The 20,905-nt window shown below is 38.8% G+C and overlaps 1 protein-coding gene across 1 annotated transcript in view; it reads right to left on the bottom strand.

Annotated features, from left to right (window-relative positions):
• Positions 1-20,905, bottom strand: part of LMO7 (LIM domain 7) — a gene marked incomplete at its 5' end in the record, with an annotated part of 132,681 nt that overhangs the window by 23,393 nt on the left and 88,383 nt on the right. The window contains 12 exons of the mRNA XM_082304989.1: positions 120-281; positions 5,952-6,066; positions 8,983-9,312; positions 10,080-10,521; positions 11,831-11,973; positions 13,146-13,263; positions 15,587-15,616; positions 17,145-17,861; positions 18,346-18,540; positions 18,846-19,136; positions 19,499-19,798; positions 20,262-20,514. Of these exons, the coding sequence (XP_082161115.1) occupies positions 120-281; positions 5,952-6,066; positions 8,983-9,312; positions 10,080-10,521; positions 11,831-11,973; positions 13,146-13,263; positions 15,587-15,616; positions 17,145-17,861; positions 18,346-18,540; positions 18,846-19,136; positions 19,499-19,798; positions 20,262-20,514 (3,096 nt within the window). The remainder of the gene's footprint in view (positions 1-119; positions 282-5,951; positions 6,067-8,982; positions 9,313-10,079; positions 10,522-11,830; positions 11,974-13,145; positions 13,264-15,586; positions 15,617-17,144; positions 17,862-18,345; positions 18,541-18,845; positions 19,137-19,498; positions 19,799-20,261; positions 20,515-20,905) is intronic.

Here is a 20,905-nt window from a genome sequence, read left to right as displayed (position 1 = left end):
TAGCTTAGATACGTATTACTACTGTAAGGATAATAAGGACTCTCAGCTGGCAGGTACAGCAGAGACAAAGCTTATTTGCCTTACAGAGCATACTGTATCTGCTTGATGAAACAACTCACCATTCTTTCCATATCGTCTGACATCCATGACCAGGTTTCCAGTTTCTAGTGCTCTTCCGATGGCTTCTTCCCACTGACTATAGTCCATACGTGAAACCTTTGTGCCATTGATAGCAATGATCTCATCATCTACATGCAGCTGACAAAGTGCTGCAGGGCTACCTGCAGAAAACAGAAGAAAAATAAAATGATGTCTCCATTCACAATTTTTTTTACCACAGTTGTGATTGAGGGGGGCAAAAAAAAAAAAAAAAAAATTCAAAGAAATGCTTATTGGTGGATATTTAGAAAGTCTTCGAAAAATCTGCTACTCTGTAATGTAAGGTCAGTAAACTCAGTTAATATCAAAGTAGTGTTTCAATTTGAAACTTACGAAAATTACAAAGAACATCAGCCTTTTGGTCTTGCAAACATTCATATTCTGGCTAGCCCATTTAATAAACAACCTCTGGGCCTACTCAGTAACTCATCTTTATAATCTGCGATAGCGAGAGAGAGAGGCAGCACCACAGTGTTTGTACCCAATGATTAGCTGAAATTCAGCCAATGTTTGGGTAATCCTCTTTATTTGCCAAAAAAAACAGCCTCCACTTTGTTAATTCCAGTAGAAGCTGGCTTTCTTATATTCTTATTTACATTTTCTGGGCTCTACTGACCAGAACATGCTGCTTTATTGCTTTGCTAAAATAGTTTGCTAGCTCTGAATTGAGTGGTAATTGGACTCAGGATATTGCTGGGTGCTGTCCCATTAGACTTCTCTGGATTCTACTTATTTTGTCAATTAAGAGCAGATTTTATCGCAGCTTGGACTTTGAATTCTACTGATACTTTGCAAGACAGGCTGCACTTTATACTCTTTTTCATCTACTACTAAACATTGGCAAGTGATCTCACTAGCCTAAGGACAGAGAGCATACAGAACCAGTTAATAAACTTTTTTCTACTTAATTCAGAAAATGGATGAGCTGAGAAACTCAGACTTGCCTAAGTAAGATTTTTATGAATCACATCTGAATGGTTCTTCCATTAAAAATTATTCCTTTAGCAGAACATAAAATGGAAAAGCTAAGTGAAAATGTAGTTAAAGATAGCACAATAAATCCCCACATTAATAAAACAAATTTGAATTACACAATGGAAGCATTTTCCAAAGTAAGCAGTGAAATCCACGCATCGTGTTTAAAATATACCAAGAACAATGCTATATTACATTATCAGAAACACATGTGGACAAGCACGACAGAAGAATTTAGACACCGTATGCTTCATCCTGACCTCCTCCTGACTCATTAGTAAAATGCTGCTGGAAGTCTGGATCATCCACTAAGGATTCAAACAGCTTTTAATATTCCTGGCACCCCATGAAGTTAAGAAATTTTATGTTTCCTAATATATAGTATAACTGCACCAAACAGTGATCCATTCATAGTTCAAAACACTAACGACTACATTAGAAGAGCATAGCTCCATATTCTATTTTTCTGCATTCTTCTTAAAGTATGGACTAAAAACTGCATTAGCAGTTATCAGTAAAACTTTTGAAACACACCAATTACTTTTAAGCAATATTAGAGAACAAAAGATAGGGCTTTCATTTGGAGGAAGAAAACATGGGTGATGAACTGGAAAAAAATGTGCATCATCTTAGAGCCAGGAAGATGTTAAAGAATTAATGGATTTTCAAATCCATTAATGGAAGGTACTATTCAGGATACTATTGAAGATACTACCACTGAAGTTACTATTTTCAACAACATCATATAACATTTGGAATTGTGTCCGATTTAAAAATCTAAGATCTTTAGTACCATATAGTGTGACTACATGTGGACTGAACTTTAGGCTCATGGTACAAGGCATGCTTTAGGCTCAAGGAAAGACATCAGAACTGATAATTCCCCTGTTCTGTGTTGTGACAGAACGAGCCCTAGGAACCAAAAAAGGTGGTGTTCATTTTACTCAGATAATTTGATTGGGATGATACCCAGTTCAGAGACGAGAACAGTACCTCAGCTCTGTTACGGTAAGCACGTGAGGGAAGAAGTGGGTTACCATTCAGGTTTTAGGAAAGGAAGGAAATTTAAGATTGCATAGTTCCTCCTATAGTATCACCAGAAAAACACATCCAGACCATACAGATTTGAATGAATAGCAGCAGTCTCTAGATTGCACGTGTAGACCTAACACAGCCAGGACAACTTACACCGCTCAATTTTTGGCACCTAACTTTGCCAGCTGCTCTTCCTCTACTGCCTCTGCAGTCTGTGAATAAAAGGGCTTCTCAAGAGCGCAAACCAGGGCGCCTATACTGGGCTTCTGCTCTGGTTCACCTCCAGAGAAGTCTACAGAGACTAGCTGGCAATTCAGGTGCCAAACATTGTATGGTGCCAGTTGCCTTTCTCTGCCCAGTTCCTCCAAGACTATAGTATTTACCGATAATTTCTTTATACCTACATATCCTCTCTATATAGAGGATTTAGTTTACATTACATAAAACAGGTATTGCTGTTTTTTATAAATTTCCCTGAAGGTAAAAGATTTTTCTTTCTTACTACTCCCCAAAGAAAACAAAACCAAATTCATTCATTTTCTGTGTGTTTAGTTATCTCTAACCTATCCCCATCTGTTGTAATTACAACAGATAAATACTAGCTCAGTGTTATACAAAAAAATTAAAACTTGAAGCAAGTGGGTCAAATTTACTTTGTCCTGCATGCCTGCAAGTGTTTGATCACAGACATGCCCACTCTCACATCAACACCATCTCAAAAAATGATTGCAAATAGGGTGGGTGAGCGGGAAAGGACTGAAACAGAGATTATATGTCATTGGCGAAGCTGGCAGGACAATGTCTAGATTAATGAATTTAAGGCTTTCTATTTACCTAATTTTTAGCGTAAAGATTGAAAATTCCTGTTAAAAATGAGCATGATCTTCTTTTATAGGTAGTAAATGGGTCTCACTGAAACATGTGTTACAAGCTTAACTCTTATTAAGTTTTTTTGAGAACACTTATAAGAAGTTAATTTTGCTTGCCAAGTAGTTTTCTTAACAATTTTTGGAAGGAAAACCATATGTAGAATACAGAATCACTTATAAGTAGTAAAAAGATAAATGCAGGTTATCACCTTAAGAAAATTATATAGCTAGTTAGGATGACAAGAATGTCAAGACAATCAGAGAAAGTCTTCCTGAAAAATATTTCTGGTCTCATGAAAGAGAAAAACGTGACTGGGAACCGTTGGTATGGATTTGCCACGCCTAAATCACGCTTGATCACCCTGGTTGTCTTCAATGATGAAATGACTAGATCTGTGGATGAAGGGAGAGTGGTGGATACCACCCACCTTGCCTTTAATAAGGCTTTTGACATGATCTTCCACAGTATCTTGGTATCAAAGTTGGGATGGTATTGTCTACAGGGCAGAACAACCAGACAGGTGGAAAACTGGCTGGGCTGTCAGGCTCTGTGGGTAGCGGTTAATGGTTCATACTCAGCCTGGAGGCTGCTTGCAAGCGGAGCTCCCCAGGGTTGTATCCTGGGACCTGTCCTCTCTAACATGTTCACCAATAAGCAGGAGGAGGAGGAGGTGGTGAAACACAGTCTCATCAAGTTTGCACACCACGCCAAAAAGGAGAGAGGGTGGCTGATCTGCTGGAGGGCAGGGCTGCCTTTCAGAGCAGGAACCTGACATTCAACAAGGGCAAATGCAGAGTCCTGCTCCTGGGATGGACTAACCCCAGTGACAGTACAGGCTGGGGGCTGATGGGCTGGACAGCAGGGTTGGGGGGACCCTGGCAGTGGTGGGGCTACATGAACACTAGCATGACTAGCAGATCAAGAGAAGTGACTATCCCGTTCACTCAGCACTTGTTATGCCACATCAACAACACTGTGTCCAGTTTTGGTGTCCCACTGTAAGTGACACATCAATAAACTGGGGCAAGTTTCATGGGAGGCCACTGGGATGGTCAGGGCTGGAGCACTTGCCCTGTGAGGAGAGGCTGAGGCATATGGGCTTGTTCAGCCTGGAGGAGAGAGGCTGCTGGGGGACCCAATAGCAGTCCTCCCAATAACTACTGGGAGGTCACTGAGAAGGGAAAGCCTGCTCTTTATTGACATTCATGGCAGGAGAACACAGCACAGTGGTTATAAACGGAGACAAAGGTCAGTCTGACTGGATATGCGGGGAAAATTTTCTCAGAGATGGTAATTATGCAATGCCCAGAGACCCTGGGCAGTTTCCATCCCTGGAGGGTCTCAAACCCACCTGGGTAAGGCCCTAGGCAACCTGGTCTGAATTCAGTCTTGATGCTTTTTTGAGCGGGGATTTACTCTAGGTGATCTTCCAAGGTCCCTTCCAACCTGAATTATCCTATGACTTATCCTTAAAAATAGGAAATGCAGCACTCAGAAGTGCCCAGCTGAAAGCACATCTTACTCTTTTAACAGGCTGTCCATCTCTTTCTCCCTTCTTTACTTTAAAGGAAGCTACAGATTTTGAATAAGTATACAACGTGAGTCAGTTGTTGAAAAAAAAGATGTTAAACACATGCTATAAACTAGAATGCTGAGATACAGTCCATTCTCCATTCAGTCTTTATACTTTGCTCCCTTCCTTGCAAGAACGGTAATAAAGCATAACCAAGATAACAGCCACAAGACCGTCATCTTCTCCTTGCCTACAGAGCTGGGGATAGAGCCCCACAAAATCATGAATGACCAGCAGGAACATTCACTACCCTCAGGTTTCTCATTTACAGCTGGCAGTGCAAAGAGACAGCCCTCTGCCTCCAAGTAACACAGTTAAACCAGAAGCCTAGCAGCAGGGAAAGCAAATGGAAAGTTATTCTTCATGCAAAGCGAATATTAACGGTTACAATCTAATTATGAGAAGTACCCAGCTATAGTGAAGAGAGGTCTAAAAATTGAATTTGAAATGAAGGGGGGGGGGAAATCAAAGCTGCTCACTAAGTGCTGTTAAACGGTATTTTTTTCCTCTCTGGAAAGCATAAGGAAGGGCTAACTAAATGATAAGTTTCCAGTTATTTCTCCTTTCTCAGGATGATCTTGTGTTAGCTGAAAGAAAGGGCACGATTCAATATTCCTCAAGTATTACTGGCAATGGAAAAGATCACTGTTTGGAAAACAAACATTACATGTCATTTGCTTGGTTTTTTTTGTTGTGTTTTATTGTGTTTTTTTTAATTAAGAAAACTGAGCTTGTTCTCTGCAGAAGACTACTAAAGCTTAGAAATAAACTTTACGTATGTTTCATTTCAAGACAAAAATGTTTGCTTTTCCTCACTATTAACACATCTGAAAAAACTGCACTGGAAATCAATTTAGAAGTTGCAACTGCTTAAAAATATTAACTGTCTCCAAAATTCAACATGACTTAGAAAGGGAAAATTGAAATAAAAATGCTAACTCCGAAGTTTCCTCTGCATGTGTTTACAAACCACATGAAGTGAAATCTTCTAAACTTAGCTGAAAGGAACAATCCGGATATTAGAAGCCTCTGTGTGCCCCCTACTACTGTTTTGTAAGGGGCTTGGTGAATGTTTGAGTAATCACATTTATGCCTTTTTCAGTGGTTATACAAATGTCCTTGATTAGGAAAACACATTTTTGCTATTTCTGAATTCAACCTGTTTCAAGAGATAAGGATGCACAGAAATACATTAGCCAACTAAATACTGATTTTTTTTCCAATTCTCCACCTGATTTTTTAAAATACTTGCAGCATTCTTAACAGCAAATGCCTTAATTTAGAAGCCTCTGCAAACTAAACATAAGAACAAAAATTTGTGCAGTTAATACACATTTACCTTCTTCAACTGTCTGTACAAAGGCCCCTGAAGAACTCCAATTTGTGGTAAACCCAAAGCTGCGACTGTGGCCAGGTCTCTGGTTTATACTGATTCTCATGTCACTGTACTGTTCCTGAAAAATAAAACATGACACTACAGTATCTGGTATCACAGGAATCTAAATGAGGGAAAGTTTATCCTCTAAATAAGTGAGGCTGCTCACAATGTGCACTTTAATCATCTATTATTAGCATCATAGACAAAGGAAACAGTACTGAAGTCAGTTAACTAACTCATTTGCTTTTTATTCAAACAGGTATGTTTTCAGTTTACATTTATATTTTTTCTACACATATATTTAGCTGTGCATTTCTCTTATTTTAAATGTTTTGTAACACAGTGCTACAAAATAGAAGAAATTTGAGGAAACCAAGCCCCTAAATGGGTCTTCATGGATAGCCTTGTGAATTTGTGGAACGCGCTGCCTCCTGAGAGAGCATCAGCCAAACAGAGATGTGAAAAAGCTAGATAACAGTAATCTTTTTTTTTTCTTGCACATCCTACAGTGGGCATCATGAGTTTCCTTTAGGATCAATGCTGCAACTAGGTTTACTTGGGTGAACAGTCATCTTTAATTTTGTGTGAAATACTACTAGCTTGCTATGGATTTTGTAATGGAGGCCTTAGATAATAAAACTAATCCCAGAATTAGCTAGAATCCAGATCTTCCATTCTAGCGGACTTTCAAGATGCTTTCAAAATCAGAATCAAAACCAAACATTACCATTTTAAACTACAGAAATATTTGTTTGGGAAAACAATTCGCAACACTTGCTTTCAATTCCACATATTATGAACATGTGTTGCATACATTAACATTTTAATGTGAACTCATTAAAAAACAATTAAAATACCCAAATGCATGCTATTTGCTTCATTATCATGAAACTGACGCTGTTATAAAAGGAAAAAAAAAATTACAGACTTTTTCTGTCAAACTCTGTTAAAATAGATATATTCCAGGAACGCGTGCATGGAGGAGACCCTCGCACATGTACTAAATATGGTGTACAAAATGTACACTTACATTTTAGTTGCCTAGCGAATCGCCTTTCCAGAAGGTTGGGATTCATTTTCCCTAACTTAAAATATTTAGAAGTCTAGGTTTCTAAGCCAATTCCCCAAAGCTCGTGTGTTGGTAGGATGCAACAGGCAGCTGCAGGGAGCACTGCACAAGCAGATGCAGTTAGCCATTCTCCAGGCAGGACGCAGCCAGAGGAGGCTTCAGCAGTACTGGGTGCAGAAGAAAACAATATTGCAAGGCAATATCCTGAGGTTTCGCCTTGTGTTACACGAAATGTTCCTGGCAAAGCACTACTCGTTACAGCCTAGGGTAGAAATTTAGTCCTTTCTTCAAAACACAGCTACTAGCTTGCAAATGCTCCCATACAATCCAAGTCCTTAGGTGAGTAACAGCACATTAAAAGTGAATCTGCTAATAGACAAGTTAGCACACTGGGCTAGAGCACATACAAAGCTTTTCAATTTGCGTTTGTTCCTGGAAATTACTGCTGCTGATATTTTTATTTCCACCATCCCAACCCAGCTCTTCTTCAAACCTACCTCTTGTCAGAGGAGTAATGCGACTTTGTACACTGAACTTCATCATTTGGACAGGTCGTCTCCAAAACACTTAGTACTCCACAAACCTGGTGTTATTGCCCTGACGACTAGTGAACTATATCAATCTCTCAGCTCTGGCAATGATTTACAAACACGTCAAATGGAACTTGCATTCCTTAAGTTATAGCTTGTTTGAGGCACAACACAAGCTTTTTAATTTTTTTTTTTTTTAATTTCTTATTTAAGAAACCCAAAATACTCATTTGCAGGAAGGACAATTTATAAACTTGTGAATAATGACAGGAAAAAAAAATATGGACCTAGCACATTTTGTTCTCATTTGGCTCACTTGAAGTGATACAAAGAACCCATATCTAATCAACATTTTCACTGATTAGAACGGCAATTCCTCTGCCTGATTTTGCTACAACACGGGGAGGGGGGGAAGATCATGATTTCTTTCCTTATACAACAATCACAGTTTCAAAAAATTATGATAATTTCATTGCAATGGCCAAGGGGTATCAGGAGTATTAAACTGAAATGTGTTCCTTTTTCACAAGCGATTAGGAAGAAGAATGGTTCAAAGTGACTGAATTTATAAAAAGCTGGTGCAGGAAGTGATTTCATAAATCAGCATCCAAGGTCTTATGATCCTCACCCAAGCAACTAGCACAATTAACTTTTACAGCAGCAACAGGAATGCAGAGAATTCATCTCTAATCTGTCAAGGTGTATGAACCACATCATTAGATATTACAGAAAGAAACACGCAATCAATTGGAGGAAACGGCACTTGAAGATACATATTCCAAAAAAACACTGAAAGACTCAACTCCTGGATAAGCACACACACAAACAGATGGTGTTTTGCTTTAAAATTCATTAACGTGAACATTAATTAGATTAATTTCAAGTAAATAATTATTTAAAAAAGAGGGGGGTGGGGCTCAAGCCACAACAGATGGAGAAAAGGATAGTATGATACTAATGTTTAAGGCTAGCCTTTGAAAAGGTGATCTTTATTTTCCACCACCAGTTTTCAAGTGCAAAAGAATGCTACAGCAGCTCGGATCAGTCATCTACCTGACACACCTGATGGTGCGCACAATGTGCTAATTTGGAGAATAACAAATACTTTGCAAGCATCAAACAATATTTGCAATAACTATTTTGAATTAGAATGAGAAATGAAATTAAGCACAGGACACATAAAGGGTACGGGAAAAATGCAGCAAAAGAACCAATTATTTTCTTTCCAAATATTCTCTTTCCCCTGAACTAAATCAAAGGAAATAGTAGTTCTCTGAGCTGCTTTCTTACTACCAAAAAAATGCTTGCGTTAGATGTAATTGTATTTATTTTTTTCTTTTACTCTGCTGTAGCGTTCAGTTACACTAAGTAATCACATTATTTCCACACTTACCAGGGATTTTGAATCCTCAGGCTCTGGCAGACTCACATTTTCTGCAGAAGATGCAAGTGAAAGAGAATCAGGAGGAGGGCAATACTCTGGTTTAAGAATACTGCTTCCAGCATCTTGCTCTTGGGATTTTACAGGTAATGCCAAACTAGGAGGAGGTGTTGACTGAACACCTTCTTTTTCCTCCTCGTCCTCTTCCTCACCTCTGCTTCTGAACACACTAGCGGAGAGAGGGTGTGCAGAGTCTGGTTGTGAAAATGAACTGCTGGTGAACAAAGTTTGAGTTCTTTTAGCTTTTTCTACTTCTCCGTTGTATTTCTGGGTATCATCCATCTAGGATAAAAATGACAGTTTGGTAAATACGTGCTTTAAAAAAAAAAAAAAAAATCCCTAATCTTTCAGCAATCTAAAGTATTTAACAGAAACCCCCCTCCCTTTCATGGAAGTTCTGGTTACTGTACCCATTACTAATTACCCACTTTAAAGAAAAGCAACATATTTTTTTCTCTTGAAGTGCTTGCCAAATAAATAGTCCAGACTTTTTAAGATAAACTTGTTAAAATCATCTGCTCAGAATGATTTGCATTCTTACCATTTTTTAAACTGAGATGTAGGAGAAAGCTACGAAAATTGACAGAGTAATCGGGGGGGGGGGGGGGGGGCGGGAAATCAATTTTTGTGTTTCAGTGCTTTACTGAGCAGGCAAATTTTAGGCTAGCATAAAATTTCAATTTCAACAAAGTCAGCAGAGCAGAGGAAACTTATATCACCTGAAAAACTTGTCTTTAACACTTCATTATGTTAACTTAGCTTCAGACAATTACATCTGACAAAGGCAGGAACACTAAAGAGACTTAATACAAGTAATAAAAAGATTATTCTACCAAATATATTTATCATCATTATTTCTAGGAGTGCCTTTAAGTACAGAAACACGAGTAAACATCTAAAGCCATGACAGAATTGCCTGCTTGATTAACACAGCCTTCATCAAACAGCAGACAATTTTTTAAAAAACAACAAGTGTTAGAACTCAACTCCTCCCCCAGCTATCCAAAACCCCAACATCTGAAAACTTTGGGAACGAAGCGGAATTTTACCGTGAACGACCGTGGAAGTGATGAGATTCCTCTTGACTGGGCACCAAAAGGTCTTGGTGTAACCACAGATGTTAACCTAGAGCTATCAGTTTTCTGGTAACTTCTCGGGAGAGAAGCTGAAACCTGAGCTGACCCAGTTTGAGCATTCACCGAGTAGCGGGTAGACAAAAGAGCGGAGCTCTGCTCCTCTGCCAGGCTTTTCGGCGAAGCGGGAGCTTCACGAGCAGCTGAGCCCTCCAGCAGGTTCTCCTTGCGCCGTTGTGCGGCGTACGCACTTTTGCTGTCCTTCGTGCTGTAGGAGGTATCTTCTTCCAAAAGGTAATCTTTTGATGCTGACCGTGTGGAAGGTGCTTTTTCTTCACTAAACACATCGTCATTCAGTGAATACGTCCATCTGCGCTCATGTTTTCGCTGCCCGTAGGAGTCTTGATCTCTGTCCTCCCTACGGGGACAGAGCATGTTAAAATACCAGACGAAGTGACCTGACAAACAGGCAGGCCCTAAGTCTTTCAGCTACTGAATGTTCAAGGCAGAGCATAAACTGAGAAACACATCTCCAGTAAATAAAAATGAATGGCATCATTTAAAAATATTAGTATTCTAATATATTTAAAAATCTACCTTCTTCCCCCTGCTCCCCATTTCAACACTCAGGCATGCTACTGTCACATTATCAGGTTGCCACCATGACAGAAATCTCTTTGCCAAGACAATGATACAGCTGTTCAAGTTACATGTCCTCAGAAATTCAGATTTTATTGAGCAAAGAATGGGAAGAAAGTAGTCCCATAATACTGCCTGAACTGTATAGCTCTGCTGATGTCTCTGCTCTATGAAAATACTATACTGAACTTGAAGATAACAAAATAAGATGGTGTCCTGAAGTTCAGATTTTTTTTTTTTCTGCTATTCATTCCTTTGTCATAAAGGAACAACTACCACAGAGATAATCTTTACCACATCATTTTTAAGATTCTGACAATACTGGACATTCAATACAATTAGCATCTGTATTTTTATTCAAGAGACTAATTTTTGTCCTCACAAATAAGTAAAAAAAAAACCAGAAACTCAAAACATTGTGTTTTAAGACTATTTTAAATTTCTTTTATGAATATATGCCATGTGCGTATTTTCCTTCATTTCAGTTATACATGCATTTAAAAAAAAAAAAAAAAAAAAAAAGAGACTGTCGCCAGTGGAAATGGTACTGTGCTCCTCAGTTTACACTTTTTACTCTTCGGAGAGAATCTTGTTCTGTAAACACCCAGAGCAACAATTGGGGATATAGGGGAAATCAAGTAAAAAGTTTACAGCTCTGTAACATACATTAAAATACTGGCTGTATTTATCCACAGTGGCTAAAAGAATAGCAAATGCAGTGGTAGAAGAAAGAGAAATAGTTAAGCTGATCCAAGAATAAAAAAGGCAATTATCCAGTTCAACACTATTGTTTTAACCTCTTTAAAGTGGATGCAAATACTGCCTTCTCAATACATTTATTTATGGAAAGCAGAGTAAAACAACATTTATAGAGCAAAACTGTTTAACATTCTGTGAAAACAATGCATTAGCAGACCATATTCCATCCTTCAATTGCCTAGATTTCTAGGCTATAATTTGCAACTAAAATTGTTGAGATCTCTGCAGAATCAATTGCAACTTGCCAGTAAAAGCTGCTCAAGAATTCAAGGAAATAAAAATGCTCAGATTTAAGTTCTTTAACATAATACTCCCATTAGGGTCATTACCGCTCCTGCTGCATTTCTTTCAGTGACTTGGTACTCCTTTCAGACACCTCAGAGGCTCTCCTTTCTATTTCTTCTCTCTCTTCCTTTTTCTTCTGCAATTCCGAAGTGAAGCTCTTTCTACGATTCTTCCATTTTGCTAGATCCTATAAGAACAACATGAACGTATACAAACAGATTTTCTCGAGACCTCATATATCTACAGAGGCATCCCATCACATGCTACCTACTCCCCTGATTTTATTTGCGTGTCTGCATCGTGGCCACATTTTCATGCACCTTCCCCCTAAATGATAAAGGGGTTCTCATATTTCAGTTAGGGTTACAGGCTCGCTGCCTGTTAAAGTTAACAATTGTAATTACTGGACTACAAGTGGAAAAGTACATGGTTTTCCCTCCCCCCCCCCAGTGTTTTCAATTTTATTCTAGCATACTTCACCCAATGACACGTAGTTGAAAATTAATGCGAACGCCACCTGTATTTCTTTGTTGTAGGCTTTGGAGTTTAGGATTTTTTTTTTCTTCCAAATCACTACTATGTTAGACTGATACATTAGCTTGAGAATAAACATGCCTTAAATTCTAAATTGAAAACACATACTTCTATATTTTCTTCATTTCTATAAAACCACAATGTGAACTGGCAGTATGCTCCATGAAATACCAGAGCTGAGTTAAGAGAAGTACTGAATATTAGAACTGAGATGGCTGAGATGCATTAAACAAACAACTACGAACTTCTTGCTTGGTGCTCTGTTCTTAATTTCAGCTTCCTGTTGGTAATCACTGTCAAGCAGAGATTTTAATAAAAAAAGAAAAGGTCTTCAGATACCTTTACGATGCTGGGCAAATCTACCACATCAGTTTACAAGCTGGATGTAGACAGAATTATTAGGGGATAGGAGCCTCACGAATTTGCACAAGGAAATATTATTTCCCTTTTTTTCTCCCAAAGGATCAAATACTCCGACATTCCAATCGTTTCACAAAAAAAAGTATTCACAAATTTCGGATAACACATGAAACTGTGCCCTATCTTTTCTTTATTCCACAGAAATCAAGCCTGAAGGCTTTATTACAATACATACAAGTCTTATCCTGAAACATTAATCAGATACTTCTGGTGATACTTAAAATAATTTCAGTTCTGCATTGAACAGACATGCCCAAAACCACTAGTAGTTGCATGAGATGGATCGTTTTAGAAGACAGACCCATAAATTGCTGCACACATGCCAAAGCCTGTTTTCGAGGGACACCGAAGCAGCACCCAGCCCTTCAGCAGGACACGTGAGGAGGGGTGAAAAGGAGTACTCACTTCTTGCCACTTTAAATCTTGTTCTTGTAACTGTTCTTTTATCCTTTGCAGCTCTTCATAACGGATTTTGCGCAACGACTGCAGCTCCTCTGCGCTGACATCATTCAAAGATTTACTCCTAGAAAGAAAAATAGTACTGGGCTTTATCACATCTTAGCCATGATTTATGCAAGCGAAACCTTCAAGAGAGAGAGATTTATATTAGTACAACTGAGAGCTCTGGAGTGTTATTTTGAATAGAGCAGGAAACACACGGGCAGCTAAACGAGCAAGGCTGGGACGTGCTCTAGTACCAGCGCTCAAGTCAGTAGTTGCATATTTGAGCAAATAAAATCAGGTTAAGGGAATAAGCAGCTCTGTAGCAGCTCCATGCTAATCATTCACATTGAGCTCCTCGTACCCGACTGCTACTTCTGTTTAAACTTGTTACTCTCTTTACCACCTTGTTCCTTTCTTTGACCTAAAAGGCATCCCCCCTCCTCAAGTCCAAATTCCCATGGTTTCACTTCTTTTCTCCAGTAACAGCCCCAGAATCACCTCCCATTCTTTCCTTCCTTAGGCTACTCATAAAATCAAGTCAGTTACTGATGCACACTTCTAAAAGATCAAAGTCATTCACTGCTAAATGCTCAGTTCATGCATGTCATGGGCCCCACCAGCCTACGTTAATCCTCCCCAAGCCTCCCTGATGCTTTCCATCCAAATCAGGATGGCTGACACAGCCATCTTCTCACTAATTTCTTCAACATGGCTACAAGTTTCCCCCATGAACTCCTACTCACTAGTTCCCTTTCATCAAATTTCTCAAAGCTCACCTTTCATGCTTTTTTCCCCCTCTCTCCAATGCTATTTTCTCTTTATTCTTTCACACTGCAGTGATAAACATAATAGGACTTTTAATTTGGGTATAGGACAAGACTCCCGCTCAGAGCTGACCACAAGCATCTGAGACACCGAGCAAAATGCAGGTGTTACATCGTTAAGGTTCAATGCTGTAATGTAAAAGGAAAGCTAGGCTTCTGGGTTTTATTTTTATGTTTTCAAAAATACTTCTGTTTGCATTTATCCAAACAAAACCTGAATGATGGCAGGGTGTAACCAAGTTCTAACAGGACTTGAAAATGTGGCACTTCTCTGATACGATGGAAAATCAGGTTAAAAACAAAACTGATTCAGCACAGGGCCTTGCTCTAATCTGTTACATACCAAGAGAGCTCTGAACTAACAAACCAGACTCTCTCACTTCCTCCCAAGAGGCCCAACTCACTTTTCTTGGTAACATAAGACTTTGGACTTTGGCCTCTAGAAATAAAGGCTAGGGCATTAACTCATTATACCTGTTTGCTTGTCTATTTTCTGAATGGGAAGAATGCCAAATTCACCCAAAATCTCCTGGTCACTCTTGCAGAAACTCTTTTCTTGTACAGTTCTTTTCCTCATTTTATGTTTTTATGGTTAAGTTATATCACATATAGAAATGGTTTTGGGTAACCAAACTGTATGTAAGAACGTATCTGGAACAATTTTGATACAAGAAAACTTACATGACTAGGGTTTCCTTTTCTTTCTCTCGAGTTTCTAGATCTGTCTGAAACAAAATAGGAAAATCTAGACCTAAATACAATATACCCTACGTACGGGTATATTCATATATTCATACCAAGGAACAGGATGTTAGTTTCAATTCTACTCTTAATTTCAAAATTTAACTAGTGACTTGAGCCTTCTGAGTCTCCCTCCCCTAACATTTAACTTCTTTGGAAACATTTCTTGCTTCTTCTGGAAATGTTTAGTCATTCACGAGGTTTTGCCTCAGGGTAAAAATAAGTAAGTAAATAAATAAATAAATAAATGTGCATTTAAAAAAAAAAAAATAGAACACCATGCATAACCAAATACTTAACACAACATCACACAGTAAGTGGAAAAATATTTCTCTTTGAGTCACAGTACATTGTAAACAACACCTAAGTTCACATGGCACTAACCAATAAGTTTACCACTGAGGATTCAATAACCTGGAGTACATAAAATAATACAGAACATTCATCAATCCCATGATAAACAACGTCATTAACTATTTTCAGATTCCAGCTGCACAGCCTTTGAAATAAAATATTTACTAATCTTCCTTTACATTTCTGAATGTTTTAAAGCCTAATTTAAATACAGAACACCAACTACTTCAGCAAGAATAAAATATGAGAACTGATTTTCAAAGTGCCTGATAACCATAACTCGGATACCCTAGACGCCAGAGAGAACTTTTGCCAGACGCATAGCTTTTAGTCTCTTACATTCATTACGTAAATTGCCCAAGCACAGAACAACAAAGCAGCATGCACAAGCTGTTTTCAGCATGAGTTTTTAGCTACTGTGCATGCATGAAAATTTAGAGGCAAAAATAGTGTTATGAACTTTGAAGCTTTTATAAAACTTACCCTTGCTCATCAGAAAGCTTTTGAAACAGTCTGAGAAATCAGAAACCAAAAAAGAAAATATTCAGTGTCTTGATATTCATAACAACATTAACACCACCAGTACACCAGCACTCTCACTAATTGAAGGGGAAGCTGAAAGCTTGAGGACCAGGCAGCATGGAATAGCACATTGGAGATCTGACACTAATCAAAAAACACATCAGGACTTGCGTGATGTGTAAGTCGGGCAGAAAACTGACAGAACAAGGCTGCCTGCAAGTTTCCAATGCTTCCGATTTAGCAATACTGCACAAATAGAGCCCTGTGTTAATTCTGCATCACTTATTCCAGTGCTGCTGAACAGCATGACACTCAAAAGATACTCATTTCAAGAAATGAAAATTAATGCCAACTTGAGTCCCAACAAGAAGCCTAGCTTACAGAGGCTGTTTTCTTGTTACTTCGACCATCTCTGATCCTAAATGAAAGTAATACTTGGAATGGATAAGAATAAAAGGTCATATATAGAAGTTTAGCACATTAAGTGGAGAACCAAATTCATCCAGTGCGATTCAAGAGGCTTTTTAGTATTCTTGAATATGAGTATTTTATTCTATTGAATGAATTCTTAAAATGTGAAATATTTTCAAGCACTTCAGAAATATTTCTCAGTGAAGCTCACACTCTGCTAGCAGTATTAAGCTTAAAAATTAAACGCAGCAACATCAAAGTATCAACTGGAACATGGACTTCTTAGTCACGAAGTAACGATGCACAGCTGGGAGAACTGCAACTTGCAATGCCGTATTTTCAGAGCTAAGGAAACACTTGAAACCTCGCTCTCCCCCCGAGTAAGTACAAAATCCAAAGGAGGACTAGGAAATAGTTAAAACCAGTATTCAGTCAGAGAAAAGAAATTTTGAGTATACCAGGAAAGGATTAGGGGAAAGCATTAATTAGGACTGTATGAAAGCAGGGGGAAATACTAGCAGAATAAAATATGTCACAGTGGAATTTAATATTACATGGACACACACCTTGCATGCACCGTGACTTTGGGAGGGCAAAACAACATAAATATTTTTTTTCACCTCATCTAATCATCTCAGAACTGGGGCAGGACAGTTTGCAAGCATTTTCAAACTTAGGTGCAAGCAAGAATATCAGAATGATGCCCATTTCCAGAATTTGTCGTTAAAGCATTCATATGTTTCAGAGATGTTTTTACCAATTATATTGGGGGAAAAAAGAAAATATTTCTAGCTTCCAAGTCTTTTGAATAATCACTATTCCTGTTCAACCATGGAAAGAAACTTATGCAGAACTTTGAGCCTGAAGGAATGATAATATACTTTCTCTAAAACAGCAGCCTAAAACTAAAAAAAGTTGTAATTTTTTTGTTGAAAATATGGTATTGCAGTCACGAGCTTCTATTCAAAGCAAATAAAAAGCTTGTCCAGGACGCCACGAACAAATAGCAGGTTGGCACTCTATGAATGGTTCAGCACAAGACGATGCTTTTCTGAATGGAAAAGATTCAACTGCACTCAAGCGCAATCCGTGCGGGACACAACCTGACCTCTCCACCATCTGCCGTTTCTTGTGTCTAACTTTGCTGGCTTCCCTGATCGCTTCCCACTTCTTCCAGTCTTCTTCACTGCATGGACCCGGGATGAAATTTACTGGCTGGGTGTTGCTTCCCACCTTCCAAGATTCAATCTTGCGGGTCAGCATATCGTCCTTCTTATGGCGGGAAGATGGCGACAGCACTCTGCCATTGCTTTTTCTTTCCTCTGGTGTCGTGTTTTTTTCAAGTAAACACAGAAATTTGGACCGGATCTCCTCTGGAAGACTCCATGGATCAGGAAAGAGTGCTGGGTGATACTTGTCTGGAGCGCCCGATAAAGGCACCTCTTTTTTCTGAGAGAGGATTTTACGGAAAATCATGTCATCCTTTTCCAAATCTGGAATCACAGGTTGGCCCTCTCTGGGTTGCAGAATTATCTCACCCTCTAGGGGAGGCTCCTGCTCAGAGAATTTTTTTAAATACCGGGGGTCTTGGAGAACAACTTGATTCACATGGAAAGCCCCAGTTTTCCGAACGAACAAGTCATCGTTTTCTAAATCTGGATACAGATATCCATTTTCCGTGTCTCCTTGCTTGCATCCTGGTACAAAGGAAATATTCTTTCTACACTTTATGAGCCTAGGGCCAGAAGTAGGATCAATTCTGGTCTTCGTTTCAGAAGACAAGTAGTCAGAGTATTTTTGCAGGGCCTGAAGTAACGAAAACTGACTGAAGCATATAAAACAAAAGGAGGGAAGTAAAAATATCATTAACTAGCAAGAGACAAGCAGATCACAATGTATTGTGATATACATTTGGTTTAGACTTGCAGTATCCTGAGCAGTACAACTACACTACTTGGCATTCACCACCACTAACTGTAGCACAGCACACGTCAACCAACATGAAGGTATCACAGCATACTAACCTGCTCAGAAACAGCACGCTTACATGCTCACACACAAAGCCAGTAACCCTATACAGCCTGTTATGCTTTTGAATTTACATGTTTCAGAAGACCAGCAACTCATGGCTACATTTAAAGAAAAGAACAAAACAAAACAAAACCAAACCAAAACCAAACCCAAACCAAAATAGTAATAACCAAAAAAAGCGTGACATCACAGGATGTGGTTTAATTTCATTTAGCTGTTGCATATCCAGCCATTTCTTTTTGATGCAGCAAGAGTACAGCTCATGCAGCGATATCAACCTGGGCTGGTCAGAAGCCTCCAAGATTTTTCCTTCTGCAATCTGTGACAATGAGCTTCCCGCAAACTCAGCAGTTGGCTTATAGCTCTGATCCCTTCTGCAACTGCTGTTCCAGTCAAAACTTGGTCGATTAGCAACAATGGCAGAGCTTGGTTTGTAAGCAAAGTCCTCATCCTCAGAATCCGATTTCTTTCTGCTGTGTGGCAGCACAAAGAATGAGAAGAGGGAAAGGAAAAAAAAAAAAACGCAAACAAAAACCAAAAACCAAAAAAACCTAAACCACAAAGTGTACTCATTGAGTAAAATGCATAGTGGCAACAGTGCAACAGTGTAATGGAAATAATATTTCAATTATTTTCTCAAAACAAACAAACAAAAAAAGACAGAAAACATATCCTGCTGCTACTCTGGCAATAAAAATTAAAAATAAAGTCATACAACTACACTTTATTTGTAAGTTTTGCACACAGGAGAGAGACAGGGGCATGCATGAAAACGCACCTGAACCCTTGAATCTCTTTATACCAGGGTTTGAAAGAGGATTTCCTGATTTTTTTCCATAGCAATTCTTCTTCTGGAGTCCAAAACTTAGGAAGAAATTTGTCAAAAGCAACCACTGTATTTGCTGCTGAAGAACTTAGCTTGCGAAAATAGAGATCATCTTTTTCAATGTTTGGGATGCCTATTTCTTCTTCCTCGTCCTCATCAAAATACCCAGATAATTCTGAAGGAATGTTAACTCTTGGTTTGTTTTCCTCTTTAGTATCCAACTGCCTCTGCCTCCTCTGGTTACTGTTCAAAATACCCAATCAGTTAAGATACTTTAGGAGCAACGTGACATAAAGAATGCAAAAAGACATGCTTTTTGGCTCAGGAGTTCAACCTCGTGAATGAAGCAAATTAGTTCTCAATTCCATCACTGCAGCACCAGAAATAATAATATATATTTAAAAAAAAAAAAAAAAAAAAAAAAAGTTAAATGGTTATATCAGCATCCTATCGCCACAGACAAAAATACGAAGTTTGACAGGAAAGGCATAACGAATTATCAGCTGTGTTAAAATGCCAATTAGAAGACTAACTTTATGGAGTTATTTATGGACTGCAATTTGGGTAATACAATAGTTACTGGATCTTGGATTAGTATCTCTGACCTCAGTGGTTCAAGCATTGCAGCTAGTGGACCAGCTGGATAACTTTCTTGTGAGCAAGATTTAGGAGAGTCATTGCGCAACACGAAATGATGTCCAGGTGCAGCAGAGCTTACAGGGCTCTTTTTGACTAGAAATCTACGTTTTGCTAAGTCATCCATAACCACGTCGGGCAGCCTTCTTTCAGCTTCTGAATCAGAGCCACTGTCATACTCATAGATCATCTGGAGGGAAGCTGGATTTGTGAGCCCATGCTCTGCTCTGCTATTTTGGCAGGAAGCTACAGGATTCCTTTCACGTCCACCGAGGTTGACCAAAACAGGAACAGAATGAAGACAGTGAAGTCACAAAGGCAATGATGAAACCCAAGAACTACCCACTAATCTCATCTGTACGCACCAAGAAGCCAGACAAGTGAAATTCATCACCATATTCTGGAAGGCTTTAATGAGAAACTAAAACCGTAGGTCTAGCTCTCATGAACCTGCATTTAAGATCATTTAAATACCCTTTATCTGGAGTCTGACAGCCTCAAAACGTTACTCAAACACCAGAAAACTAGTTATGCGGAATAAAGTGAAAAAACAAAACCAAAACAAAAAACCAATCAGACAACCACACCAAAACGTCCCCCCGTTAATACATGGAAACTCAAATACTTTACTTTGTATTGCAGCAACAGCAACTTTTCTTTAACTAATAAAGAAATAATTTATTTAAAAAGTCCTAAACCAAAATCTGCTTAACTAAGACTGCACACCAGTACCTTGAAAACGTTCCATCTGACTGAGTGAAGACAGGACTTGCCCAGCTCCTCCTGTTGTCCTCATTCTTCTCCGTCCTCTTCTTCCTTAAGGGTGCCGGCACATATGCCGCCTGCTTGTTTTTGTTGGGTAAGAAGCGATTGAAGTCAGCAGTAGGTTTCGGTTCAATCACAGAAATCCTACGGTAAGACCTGTCGTCTTTATGGGAGTCATGCATTTTGAAAGGCAGTTCTGAGTCTGTGTCACTATCACAACCTTAGAAGAAAAAAGAGAAAAGGGAAGGCACAAACATTATTCTCTAGACACAAGCTTCGACCTAGAACTTGCACCAAAATGTTCTAAAATCAATTTAACTCCATATTCAAGATGTTTTGGCTGCAAACTTGCCGAGCTACTGACAGGACAGTAGGAGAGGCGTTCTTAGAAGTTTGTAGCAAAGTTGTGATAAGGTCCATTAAGCCGAGTTTGGTTTGCATGCCCCTGCTACATTGGTTCCATTCTTTCACTATCACTGCTCCCTGCAGGAAACAAAGTGCTAACCTCCAGATTAAAAGACATAAAACAGCACAGAAGTTTTTAATTAAAAACAGACGTGCCACTCAAATTTATTAACAAAGCCAAGTTACCAGCAAATAGTATAGCAACA

Source organism: Platalea leucorodia (assembly GCF_965183815.1).
Source record: "Platalea leucorodia genome assembly, chromosome: 2".
Taxonomy (NCBI): Eukaryota; Metazoa; Chordata; class Aves; order Pelecaniformes; family Threskiornithidae; genus Platalea; species Platalea leucorodia.
The sequence above is the reverse complement of the archived record's forward strand: the minus strand, read 5'-3'. Positions and strand labels throughout refer to the sequence as shown.